At 43.0% G+C, this 14219-nt stretch overlaps 1 protein-coding gene across 1 annotated transcript in view; it reads right to left on the reverse strand.

Annotated features, from left to right (window-relative positions):
* Positions 1-8306: 8306 nt before the first annotated feature.
* Positions 8307-14219, reverse strand: part of LOC104124986 (agouti signaling protein) — a 13181-nt gene continuing 7268 nt past the window's right edge. The window contains exons 2-3 of the mRNA XM_009637378.1: positions 9845-9870; positions 8307-8483 (exon numbers count right to left, since the gene is read on the reverse strand). Coding sequence (XP_009635673.1) covers positions 8307-8483; positions 9845-9870 — 203 coding nt within the window. The remainder of the gene's footprint in view (positions 8484-9844; positions 9871-14219) is intronic.

Consider the following 14219-nt stretch of genomic DNA (forward strand, 5'->3'; position numbering starts at 1 on the left):
AGCAAAGGATGGGTAAATGGACGTTCCACGATGATTCTGATTCATGACTGAGCTTGTTTTCCTAGCCGTGGTTCTTCCTGAGGGTGATATGAAGCTTCTCGGAAGCCAGTTCTGGTTTTTAGCCTTTGGAGCTTTTTTCTTAAGATAAATCAAACGTATTAATGCACACTATAAAGTGTTGGTAGCTTTTGCCACTGGTCAGCTTTGCACAACTATCAGAAGCATCCATTACAATTAAGTATTTTTTTCCTTTTTTGAATTCGCTAACCCTCCCTGAGCACATGTGGCTTGCGTGGCAACTTAGAAAAAGCAAAATCAAACAAAAGACTGAACGAAGACAGAAAGAAAAAAAAGCCCTTTAATTAATAGGGTGAAAACAAAAAGGGCTTAAGGTTCTGCGGCGTCCTTTCGAACTGGGTGGGGACTGACACCCCTTCTGCTTGTCTGATCCCCTGAAGTTCCATAGCAGAGAGATTAAACTCTTTAGAATCATAGAATGTTTTGGGTTGGAAGGGACCCCTAGAGGTCATCTAGTCCAACCCCCCTGCAGGGAGCAGGGACACCGCTAACTACATCGGGTTGCTCAGAGCCCCATCCAACCTGGTGGATTTTTTTAGGATATTTAGAATGTCTGTAGCAAAGCTTTTACTTCTTATTCCATTGGTAGAGTCCAGAGACATTTTTCAGCAAACCCAATACTTTTCTGTATCTCTCTGTTTTTGGTTTCATCAACTGGGAGATAATTTCTGCAAGGGGATATTAAATGGGCCACATTCACAGGCATGCACCCCTTTCTCTGATGGAGCAGGAGCATTTTAGAAACAAACTGAGCAGCATCCCAGCGGCAATATTGCAAACATTGGAAGCACCTTTAAATGCTTTGTCATCAGGTTGACACCCAGGTTTTGTTTTGAGCTGGTGCTTACTGTAGGTATCTGCTTTGCATTATTAACTCTATTTCCACTCAGAACAAACAGTCGGGGGTCCTGTTTTTACTCCCCTCCAAAACTTCCTTCCTATGTGTATTTCATTAACAGCTGGATACAAACTCCTTTTGACCCTTTTTGGCAGTGACGGCCTGTGCCTGGCATATTGGCTGACCTGCTGCCCAGATGCCATTTTGTAGATCAAGAATGACATCTCTGACCAAACCCATGCACTTAGAAGAAAGCGGTGGTGCTGGCAGGATGCTGAACAGGTTGAAGATAAAGGGAAGCAAACCATCTGGTATGCTTGTTTAGTGCTCCAAATATTTGCTTCCCAAATGGAGAAATTATGATGAACTGAATCACAGCTTTATAGCAAGGAGGTCTTTTGAATACTAAAACCTTCTCGGTTAAAGTGGTCTGGCTCTGCCAGATATTTCTGAGGACTTTTCAGAGAGAGGGACCCTGGCTGTTGAATTACTTTTAATGCATCTGCTCCCATTAAAGAATTGCTGTCCTTCACCAATATGTGAAAGACCATTAGCCTTTAATGAATTTATATATATATATATATATTTAAATACCACACTTGTTCATTATGGAACACAAGGAGACTGTATGTTCTCATGATTGGTTTCTGACTATTACTCTTCTAAGTTGTGTAATGCTCTCGTTTACCTGCTTGCGGCAGCTGCACAGAGCGCAGGGAAGCCCGTATGAGATCACAAATGACATTTTAGCCAAGGAAGCTGCCAAAAATACCAAAGGTACCACAAGTACGCTGTTATTAGCTAATTCCCCCTCATGGCAGAGAGTGAGTGATGGAAGTGTTTATCAAAGTGTATTAAAATCAATAGAAGATTTCCACTGATTCAAAGGGGCCCAACCTGGATCCCTGAGTAGGGTATATTTTGGTCTTTTCCTGCCTTTGTAAGCATTAAATGAATGCCATATGTGAATTGTGTTACCACATGATTAAAGCCATTTTAGGGCTCCTATGTTTCAGGCCAGGATTTCATCTCCAAAGGATTTCCTGGGTAGAAATACGAGTGCATGTGCCATGCAGCAATTGTAATATTTTTTAATTTCACTGAAAAATTTTGCAGTAATGACTAAAGCCTCCTTTTTCTTCTGGGAGAGGTGGGAGGGGGACTTAGCCATGTGTTGGCCATCTGCATATCATCTGAGACGTTTGCCAATAAAATCTTTGTATTACCTCTGAAAGTAATCTGCCAGCACGGCAAATTTATGAAGGGCACTTTGCGAGTGAGCAATGGCTCTTTCAGGCGGCCTGGTGTCTGCGGCCTTGCGCTGCTCCTCCAGATGGGGACGGCCTCCTCTAGGTCCCGTGTCACATCTGCCAGCCTTGCCCAGCTGTTCCTGACGTGTCCAAGATGGCACTGGATGCTGATGCTGCTGAACTGGTCCTTTTGTGAAAGTCAGTTACCAGATAACAAAGAAAAAGGGTGAATTTTCATATCCCTTTTCTTAGCTCCTTCAAATATGACTGTGCAAGAAGCAGAAAATACCTGTGTAGATTCCAGAGGACCAGAAAAACCTAAACTGCCTCAGCATGTCAGACTAACATTTGGGTGTCTTGGCGCCCAGATCAGGGTAATTTGCTGGGGAAGGGGAAGAAAATTCCACTGAATCATAGAATTGTTTAGGTTGGAAAAGCCCTTTGAGATCATCAAGCCCAACCGTTACCCTAACCCTGCCATCCCACCACTAAACCCTGGCCCTAAGCACCGTGTCTGCCTGGCTTTTAAATACCCCCAGGGATGGGGACTCAACCCCTTCCCTGGGCAGCCCCTTCCAGTGCCTGTCAGCCCTTGAGGGGAAGGAATTTTTCCCAATGTCCAGCCTAAACCCTCTGTAGGTGTAAAACTTCTCTCACTGTTGTTCAGTGTACTGGAAATAGCTGATTAACTGCAGAGCTGCAAGCTCCTGCTGACTTCAGGATCCTCGATTGTTGGATCTGAAGAAATCTGGAGCGCAGTTAAAGCCTGTTTGTTAAGTTATCAGCAGAACATCTTGGGATCTCTAAGCTGGAGCTTTCTGGAGCAGGTGCTGCCTTTTTTTTTGTGTTCAAGAATAGCATTAAGCACCTTATGAGTACTGGGATATTACAACAGGTCCTGTTATCTGGCTGCGTAACTAACCTGGGTGAGGAGCCACAAGATTTTGCTTCCATTTTACAGGCTTAAGGAGTTACTAAGAGTGAGGAAATGCATTGGGGGTCTATTGAGTGTGTTCCTGTGCTTTGTGCTATATGTGCATTGGCAGGAGCTGATGATGCCATCAAAAAATACCTACTGGCATCTGGATGCTGGCAAAATCAAAGCTGAAACAGCTCAGGGTGGAGAATGTACGAACAGAGGTACAAGAACTGCTCTTGGAGGGCTGAGATTCGGCACTGCCCGTGTGTGGGCCCACCTGTGATGCCCCCGGTTGCGTTGTTATGACTACGGTGTGACTTGCTAACTGCAGCCTTTAGCAGACCAGGGGACTTTGCTTGTTGCCTTCAGTGGGGTGCCCATCAAAAGTGACGTGGGACTCTGTCTCATTCCCAGTTAGAAAAGCGGTGGTCGAGGTGGTTTGCATCTGACACAGGGAGCCATTAGTTCTTTTCAACTATTAAACATGCTGCAAAAATCTAAGATTATGTTTCTGTTTGGAAATGAGTAGCTGTTTGCTGTGCACTTTCAGGTTTGGAAATTAAGTGTCTGTGACTAATCTATTGAAAGTATTATGACAGCGGCAACTGGGATTTTGCAATGCAGCAACCCTAGTGGGCCAACCCCACGCATTTCCTTCTGTGTGTTGGAGATAGCCATGTGGAGAAGGCTCGCCACAAGGACAACAGTTCAGAGCTCAGAAGTAGACAGAGAAAAATGCGAAGTGCTCATGTGTTTGTTAGGGGAGCATGTTTTTAATTATTTTCTTTTTCAGTCCTGATTCTGCGACTCGGTCATGTCCCTGAGTTAAATAGGATGCTGGATGTGAAGAAATGCTGCATTAGTCTATTTAGTACCTTTATGGAGTCACTTCTGGCCATGGAATAGTTTAATTCAACTTGAAATGCTGTGATGAAAAAAGTTATGATTTGATGCTTTTTTTGCCTTGGCTTTGGATGTCATTTAGTGTCTACACCCGTACAGTGAGAGACCTCAAGGCTGCAGTGTCTCACAAATAGTGTGTCCCACGGTACTCAGAGAAGCACATTTGCCGTAGGACTAAGCTGATGTAACTTTTGCAGTGTAAAATAGAGCTCCCACAGAGTCAGCTTTGGGCATGGCATGTGCAAGTTCCTCCTTAGCTCCCCAGTTTTGTTATACACAGTTCCACATGGTTCTATAATTCATTTCATCATGAGGTTAGCACTATCTCTGCATCTCAGGGGGCTTTATTGAATCTTTCATTGCCCTCAGCCAAAGCAGCATTGCAGATGCTGTTGACTCATCTATAAAACTTCAAAAAAGTTGTTCTACCTTCCATCAAATTTTTCCTTTTGTGAGGAGATACTGAAGGCTGACATGGGGAGTAGTTGTTTTCCTGCTGGGGTCTCTCTCAGTTTCAGTAACCAGCTTGGAAAACCTTGAGGTGTTTGGAGCTAGTCTGGCATAGTCATTAAGGAATTAGTTTTACTATTTGTTTTATCCATCAGGATAAACTTGGATTTTATGGTCTTTGTGACAGTAACCAATCAAGCAGGACTTTGGATGGGAAAATACAGTGTCTGTTTTAAATTCATACAAGATAAGCAATATTCGGAAAAGCTAATAGTGATTTATTTGTGCTTAATCCTACTAAGCTGTAATTAGGGTAAAATTTCCATTTGCCTCTAGTAGCAAAATGACTCTGTCACGGAGCATTACTGGGTCTGTCTCTGAGCTTGAATTCCAATAAGCTTTCGGTGGAGACACTTTGGTATGCAGCAGCTAAAAATTAAACACTCCGTCTTCGTTGTGCATCTGCTTTATCATCTGAGTGCCAATGACATTTCAGAGAGGTCCCTTAGGGAACTCTGACGCTTGCAAACAACTCCTCAACACAAACATCTGGTCAAACTAAATACAGGAAGCAAATATCAGCTGTACACCTTTTACTGATTTCTGTAACCTATCAATACCTCATGCAATGTGCTCTTTACCCAGAAAAATAAAGTCACTAAGGCTAATAATTTCAGAGTACTTGATTATATATTCTTTGGTGTGATAGATGAATGGCAAAGAAAGCATAACCTCTTCCTAATCAATTCCAGTTACAAAAAAAAGGCTTATTAATACATCAAATTTGTCAGAATACACTACATAGAAATGTTATATTTAAAAGTATGTGCTTATGTGAAGAAAACCAAATCCCCTTATTTTTATATGAAAGCATCTTTCCTTTTCCTCCATTCATGCACCATCCTGTACGTTGCCAGTTTAGCTTCCCCGGCTCTAGCTCCGCATTGTGGCTCTCGGCACTTTCCATGTCCTTGAGCTGACAGCCACACGCTGTGGCCAAGATCTTCGTTAGTGGTGCTTCCACCTGGTGGAAGGAGTGGCTGATGTGCCAGGGGGTCGTGCTGCCATCTGGAGGGATTGTGACAGCCTGGAGAAACGGGGAACCTCGCACAGTTCAATGGGGAGAAGTGCCAAGTCCCGCACCTGTGGAGGAGCAACCCATGCATGAACCCATGCTAGGACACGCAGCTGGAAAGCAGCTGTGCAGAAAAGGACCTGGTGAACACCAAGCTGAACGTGAGCCAGCAATGTGTCCTTGCAGCGAAGAAGGCAAATGCCATCCTGGGCTGCATTGGAAGGACTTGCCAGTGGGCTAAGGAGGTGATTCTTCTCCTCTGCTCAGCACTGGTAAGGCCACACCTGGAGTGCTGTGTCCATATTGGGGGTCCCCAGTACAAGAGAGACATGGACATACCTGGACATGGCCCTGGACAACCAGCTCTAGGTGGCCCTGCTCGAGCAGAGGGCTGGACTAGATGGCTGAGGTTGGCAGGGACCTCTGGAAGCCATTCTGTGATTCCGCAAAGCTGGAGTGGGAGCTGTTGTCTGGAGAAGAGCTCTTTGATTCCTGGCTCTCCTTCCTTCTCTTTCCTCTCCTCCTACTCCCCTCCACCCTAGTAAAATACAATTTTTCTGACCAACTGGACATTCTGTTAAGAAAATAATATTTTTTCCAGAAGAGAAGTTGTTGTGACATTATTGATATGATTTTAGTATCAACCATGGACAATTTCTTATAGTTGTGAGAATTTTGAAAAAATCTTGATGGAAACCCATAGCTTTACCTAGTAAACTTACCTAAGCCCATTGTAATGTACCATTCTTCCTTCTCATCCTCTTTTTATCATAAATGAATGGCTTACAGACTCCTGAGCCAGGATATCTGATTAAAAGCCATACTTATATACATTTAAAGAATTCAAGCTTTTAGCATATATGACAGCTGATGTATTTTATAAAGGATAAGGAATACAATGGCACCCTGTCATCATTTGGGCTCTTTCTTAGATTAATCTGTCATACAAATATATCTAAGATGAATAAACATTTCTGTCAACATCTGTCCTTTGATTTAATCTCTGGGTTTTGGATTGAGTATTAGAAGAAAAAAAAGTTCATATGGCTTAAGCCTCTTTGGAGTGTCACGTGTGCCATCTCTGCCTGCCTGGAAGATTTTTGTAGCCCTCAGATGTGCTTAGAAATAAATCAGTAAAGAAAGTTTCTTTCAATTAGACCTGCACAGAGCATTAGAAAATTCAGTATTGGGATTAGAAATTCATGGTCAGAAAAGACCTGATGGTGAAAGCTGAAGAACAGTGGTAGGGCCACTGGTGCGGTTGTCTAGCAGGCAGATGCAGTGAGCGTGGAAGATGTGGTTTGAGCCCCGTGAGCACACATGGCTCCTGCAGTGCCTGGCAAGAGCAGTGGGATGAAGGAAAAATACTAAAATCAAGAAAAGCCTGCAGAAGAAAAAAGAGCGTACAGGAGTGGAGAGGAACACTTTAGATACAGAACAGAGGAGGGAAAAAGCATGAGCTGGGGTCTGGCAGATGAAGAGTCACCAATGTTGGGGACAGCTTCTGGGTCTGCTCCCTCCTTGCTCTCCTGTGACCTACCACAGGGGTTTCCTCCTGTGCCATCTTGGATAACTCAAGATTAAGACAAAGAGCTTCAAGAGCAGGAGAGAGGTGTCTTCTAGACACCTGTTTGCTGCTGTGTTGAGCTTCATCCATAATGTCAGAGCTATTTCTGAGCCCTTAAGGGTTGATAGAGCATTTGATCATTTTTTTTTTTTCCCCATGGTCACTGGTTGCATGCAGCACATGGAGAATGCCACCTAAATTCACACTTGAGGTAGGTGCTGGGAATTGCCCACAGTAAGAATGAGCAAGGAGAGATTGACCGATTGCTCTTAATGGTTTTCTGCAAGATGTGTGTGTGGGCTATGTGTTCATTTTTTGCTGGCCTTTCCTTTCTTCCTCAAATTCCTGGATATGTGTTCCTGCTTTGGGGCTCTACATGCACTGTGTCCTTGGCAGCAGGAGAAGAAGGGTTGAGGACTCTCTTCCTATGGATACAGCTGGGGAAAAAGTCTGATTTTTAAGTCATGAGGCACAGATACATTCAGGGTTCAAATATGCATGTATATCATACACCTTGGAGATACTGGTTACTGGTGGAATGACTAAACACCCTGGAGGAGGAGGTACTGATGCTCAGTTGGGGATGATTGAAAAATTGCCGTATTGTTTTGGGTCTGTCTTTTCAGGTAGGATAACATATATACATTCTCATCCTGATATTTGCTGAATGTGTGAAAAGGGAGTTAGCCCCGAAACCTGCATTTTCAGCGTGGTATTTCGGCTGTGCTGGAAGCTGGTGTGCTGTCGTTGTGGGCAAACCCAAGCTTTGGTCCCTCCCTGGATTAACCAGTCCTGTTTTAGTGTGGCTGTTGCCATGCCATTGGGGAGGGTTTTGTGGTGCTGGTTGGACAATACTGCAGTCTGTGCTTAATATGACCCTTCAAAAAAAAAAAAAAAAACCACCCCCAAAACCCTAAACCCCAAATGCCAAACAAACAAGAAACACCCAAACCAACAAGAACCCAGAATTCTTCTTAAAATGCAGGTCAGTTTTGCTAAAAATACTCGTTCAGTGTTAATCTCCCTGGTTGTCTGCTCCCTGAAAAAACATCCTGTCTACGGTAGCATTAATCCCTATGAACATTGTCCATTTAATTTTAAGAGGGGCAAATCCAAGCTTCCAGCTTCAAAGCTCTCTACTTTGGTTGCTATACACATGGGGCAGTTTGAAATACATACTTGAGAAGCTAATGAAAGACAGAAGCCTTACTGTATTCCAGTTTGGGTTAGCACTTTGGGCTTAACATTAGACACTGGCAGATGGTCTGAAAAATTCGGCATTTGCACAAAGCACAGTAGTTACAACATGAATTCAAGTGTGGTTTGCAGGTTTTGAAGTTTGGCACGCAGTCAGCAGCTGGTGTGGGCCTTGGTTTCGGAGATGTCTTTGGTTCAGCGTTTTTCTAGAAGAAAAAAACATGAAAATTCATACAAATGTAAAGTGAATATGGGTCGTAGTAAAGCATAGGTGCAAAGAAAGTGAACCGTGGGAGCTTCTGGCCTGAGACGAGTGGGTGGCTGCTAGGAGTGAGACCTATATTAGTGGCAATATAGTGATGTGGTGAGACTGGATAATGGGAAATGCTGGCTGGAGACCAAAGTACCAAGCAAAATGGTAAACCTCACGAGCCCCATGTTTTGAGCAATTAGGAACGTGACTGGCTAGAGTGTTGGAAAACGCTCTGTAGGGAAGAACATGGCAGCAGCGAAGAAAGGGATGCAAGAATCTGCAAAGACAATGATGTTACTGGTTAAACAAGTAAGGAATTACTCTTGAATCCCAAACTTTTCAACTGAGTGTGAAACCAACCTGTGGGGCTGGTACTCATCTTTGTTGCCTGAGCTGCAAGGCTGAGAGGGAAGGTGGCTTGGCAATGTTCTGCCTCATGTAGTTGGCTTGTCAAGCTGCCTTTGGAGCTCTGTAATCCTTTGTGCATCAGATTTGTGCATGGGAATTCTTAACTGCAGACACAGGAAGGTGAGCTGAAAAAGCTCTCTCGGCCTACCCAAGGAGTGCTGCTTCTCCATCTGTGATTCAGAAAGGTGGAAAACTTGGGGTTGATCAGTGTGTGCCTGGGGGCCCCTGTGACCTGGGGGAGATCTCGGGAGCCCTCCAGCTCAGGGAACCCTGTGAATGTTTCTAAGTTGGTAGTTTCTCAGGAGTTTCAATTTTAAGGTAGAATGTTCTGTGGTCTCTAAGTGCTTTAGGAGCTTTTAAGCCAAAATACTTTGACAAAGTTTGTTCACAAGTATGTCCTGTTTTGAGCAGAAGGTGGAACTGAATGACATCCTGAGGCTCCTTTCAACCTGGGTCATCCTGCGGATTTAGGAAGCGTTTCAAGGAAGGTTAACTACACAAGACATCAATTAGAATGGAAAAGCAGGAGCTCTAAATGTTCCTGGTTGCAGCAATGACTGGTTCGGCTATAAACGGCCATCATGACGAGTACTGGTTGGGTAAGAGGGGACTGTAAAAAACAAAAGCAAAATCAAAACCAACAAGACCCCCCCAAACCCAAACAACAACATCTAACTATTGAGAGATCACATAATTTTCTTTCCATCATTAATGTTTTGCATCTGTTTTTACAGTATTTAGAGCTCCAAACTGTACATAAATTATATTGGGGAATGGCTGTAAAAGCCTTGCAAAGGAATGCACTGAGGAAAACTAGAAAAGTAATAAACCTAATTCAATAGTAATAAACTATAACAGTAATAAACCTAATTCTAATTCAACAATGTTTTCTGAGCAGCTGCTTACCTTGGAAGATTTCTCCTTCTCTGCCTCTTTCCATTAAATCTTTAAAGAGAATAGCACAACATAATATTAAATCAATTTTGCAGCACGTGTAATCTAATTGAGATGCTTAATATTGTTTTTGAGAAGGCAGATGACCTGCATTGCAACCTCATCGCTGCGTGTTTCGCAGTGAAGGCCTTCATCTCTAGGAGCTGTCCTTGCTTATGCACAGCATCTCTGAACTCGTGCTGTCGCTGTTGCTTGTGAGAAGCAGAAGAGCACTGATGTTTGTATTTTAGGAGGGCTTTTTTACATGTTGTTTGGTCAGATGCGAACAAGGAAAATAATTTCAGAGAAATAAAGGTCTCTGCGTAAAAGATGGGGCACTTACGCGCATTAGTCACATGAACAAAAATAGGAAAAACCCTTCAGAATTCCATGTTTTTTTCTGTTAAAAGGTGGTGTTACCTGCATAATTTTGGCAGGAACAAACAGGTGTGTGCTGGTTTTCATGGGCAAAAACGTCTTTGCTGATATGGCATAGCTCTTCATCTGTACGAGGCCGCTTTTCATTCTTCAGTTCTTTGTTCCTTTTCCACCTACTGTCTTGCCTTACAAAATGTCACTTGCAGAGGTGTTTCATTAATATGCCTGTAGCTTTGAAAGGTTTGTGAATCTTTGTAGAGTTGAATCTTGGATCTGGTAGATTTAGGGGGGCGTGTTCAGATTATGCCTGATGTAACTTTTTTTTTTTTTAGATTAAATCACGAGTATTTGTGGACTGCCTCATATTATCCCTTGAGGGCTAACAACACTTACTGTAGTTGTTGTTGTTATCATCATATCAGCTCTAATGCTATTTATTACTGTATGTAAACCCCATGACCCAGACTTGTCTTGGGATCTAACACAGCGAGACTGTTAAAGTGTGGGACACTTCCCAGCTTGTTAATCTGCTATTTTTGATACCTTTATTCTGTGTGTGTGAGGTTTGTAATAAGCACTACGTGTATGTAATGAATGACTGGGATAAAAAATGTACATACACCCACTGATGAATGGTGGTGCCTTGTCTGTTCCAGTATTTGCTATCCATTTCTTTTTGAATATTTAATAATTGCCAGGATTTACAGAATTACAACATGAAGAATACACATTTTGTGCTGTTTGGGGGAGGTTAATTTATTATCCTTCCATCGTTATAGTTAGGGTTATATATCTCTATGAAACAGTGGGAGGAAAAACTGTATGTCAAGCATGTGAAGTTATTGTCACTAAATAAGAGCATGTCTTAAAAAAGGCATTGCGCTAACTGGGATTAGTGGTTTAGATCCAGTCCCAGCTGGAAGATTGCGTTGGTTTTGTTCTGCTGCCCTTTGAAACTCGCTGCTGGTAACCAAGATGCTTGTAAGCCATTTTATTCTTAATCCATTCTTTAATGCATTAATTTGACTTTCTTTACTACAATTGTACAGGATTGCCTGGATTGCTTCGCCTATCAAATTGTTTTGATAACATTCCATTAAAGGGTACGTGATGTCATTAAACAGCAAAGTAAACGCTGGCATGATGTAAATGCTCTTTAATTATTCCAGGGAATTTGGTGAAGAACAAAATGATGCTCAGTGGGCAGAGGAGAAGGAAACAGCTGCTTTTTTTGAGAGGTGGGCACTGTAATTGTCTCTTCTGTAGCTCCTCTGGGCTGGGTAAAACATCTGCTTTTCCCAGCTGGCCTCTGATCTTGTACCCTTCATGCTCTATCAACCCTGTTTTCATTGGCTGCCCAACTGCCCAGATCCTTACAAATCTCATCTGTGATGATAAGGGAAAATGTAACGCAGCCCTGTGAAAATATATTGATAACGTGCAGCTCTAACCTCGGTTGATACAACTGCGATTTGAGGTGCTCTAAGAAGCGTGTATTAATTAGGTGAGTGCGTGTTTTTACTGGTTGATGCTAGCAAAAACTGGGCTTACCTTTTAAGATGCGATTCAACTACAGCCTTGGGTTTTATTGAATTTGAGCCGGACATAATCATCTTTTGATACCATGAGCACTGTGACTGATTGACAGGCGTGCAAGCAGCTGACTGCAAATGAGTTTTGTTACTCAAATTCGCTACAGCAACATCTGAAAACTGAGCTGTAACCTGAGTGCCTTCATCTCTGGTCTGTGGAGCTGACCAGAAGGAACAGGACTTGGTACAAGAAAATGTCACTGAGATAGGAAGCTCTATCCCAAAATGTTTAAATCAAGCTGACAAGAGTTTTTTTCTGTTAGCTTATGCAAAGATAGATTATGTGCATCAACATGATGAATTATAACTGATTAATTGTAAAGAAATCGACAGTATCAGGAGGGGAGAGGAAGCTGTGGTTATCTAAATGCTCTCTTAATATTTGCTCTAAATTAATTGTTTCATTGGCGTGTCACTGTGTGTCCTTTCTCCAGCACTGCCTTTCTCCACCCATTTGAAAGGTCATGGCTAGGGACTTTTCATGCACCATGCATTAATGCATGCTTTTGGTTAATTTATATTTAGCCTATCAAGTTATAATTCAATTACTTTAGTTAATAAATGATCAAGGTAATGTGGCTACTGGTCATCTGAAATAAAACCCAGGAAGCCTTGAGCACGTGCCATTTCAGTTCCAGAATAAAGCATTTCAAATCTTAGGTCAGATTCTATTGAATGAGAAAAAGAGGAATGATTTGTCTCAATTTTGTTGTTCACTTTGGTTTTTTTTTCAATTTTCTTTAGATGGACTGGCCTTTCGCCTTTGAACGAGTGAGCTGCAAAAGGCCTTGGGATGCCTCTGGAAATATCTTGTGCCCCAGGAGAGTGAGTGCAGCCCTGGCCAATGGTGTTACAGTGGGTTTTGCATCTGTATTTTCCTTTTTGGAATAGTCATGCAAGCCAAGCAGACTACGGAAGAGGTGTTATGCCAAGATCCGCTCACAAAGCTGGAGAAGGGTCTGGAGCCCAAGGCTGCTGGGGAAGCTGGGGGTGTTCAGCCTGGAGAAGAAGAGGCTTAGGGGAGACCTCATTGCTCCCTACAACTGCCTGAGAGGATGGGGGAGCCAGGGGGGGTCAGGCTCTGCCCGGGTGTATTTAAAAGCCGAGCAGACAAGGTACTTAGGACCAGGGTTTAGTGGTGGGATGGCAGGGGTAGGGGTAATGGTTGGGCTTGGTGATCTTAAAGGGCTTTTCCAACCTAAATGATTCTGTGATTCTATGATTATATGAATTACTCTTGCATTTTCAGTGTCAAATGTTCAATCTGTTTGTATATGTGTAGGAGAAGAACAAGCGTAAATGTGAGCTGGAGGTTACGCTGTTTGCTCAGACTCAGCCCCTTGGCCTGCTGTGGATTTCTTTTTTTACCTTGGCTAATTGCTTCATCTCTGTTGACTATAAAATGGGAAAGCAGCGCAGCTGCCTTCACCGTGGAGGTGAGGATACATGGGTGCTCCGCTCCTGCAGGAGGAGGTTTCTTTCGCAGACAACCAAATGGGGCAGAGAGGGGGGAAGGGGTTTTGTGAAGCATTGCAGAACCAACCAAAGCAAAAGGACCTGGCAGCCTTAGGGGATTTTTGCTATCTTGGATGTCTGCTGGCAAAGCAATATGGCATGACATAGCCTGTCTGCCATGCTTGAGGCATGGGCACATTTTTGCAAGAGGATAGAGAAATCAGCTGAAGGGAATGTATTTTACATCTCTGATTTCATAGAATCATAGAATCCCAGGTTGGAAGGGACCTCAAGGATCATCTGGTCCAACCTTTCTGGGCAAGAGCCCAGCACCCTGTCCAGCTGTGTCTTGAAAGTGCCCAATGTGGTGGAGTCAACCACTTCCCTGGGGAGATTATTCCAATTTAATTTACTGATTTTAATTGGAATAAAAAAATTAATGGAAGTGTGAGACTGAAGGCATCTAGGATCACAAGGACCATGAAATGGTGTGGCTTGGGAGGCTGCAGAACAGCACAAGCTGTGATAAACTCACAGTTAAACAACCTTGAGTCAGCTCAGGATCCAGAGGTTCAGATTTTGTTGGAAACGCGTGTGTGGGGCAACTCTTTCTTCTTAAAGAAATATTTTCCTGAGCAAGAGTGCAGAGAAAACACAGGAAACAAGGTGAGAAACCCACCTGCTTTAAGCTAAAGTCCTAAAAGCCTGCAGAAAGGAGCTAAACAAGAGAAGCTTTATTTTTTGAATGATTAAAATTTTGACACAGTTACGAATGATGTTCTGCGGCTAATTATCCCCGAATCATAGAATCATCTAGGTTGGAAAAGACCTTCAAGATCACCAAGCCCAACCTTTAACCTAACCCTGCCATCCCACCACTAAACCATGTCCCTAAGCACCTCATCTACCCTTCTTTTAAATAC

The sequence above is a fragment of the Egretta garzetta genome, unplaced genomic scaffold (assembly GCF_000687185.1).
Source record: "Egretta garzetta isolate BGI_Z169 unplaced genomic scaffold, ASM68718v1 scaffold24, whole genome shotgun sequence".
NCBI classification, from domain to species: Eukaryota; Metazoa; Chordata; class Aves; order Pelecaniformes; family Ardeidae; genus Egretta; species Egretta garzetta.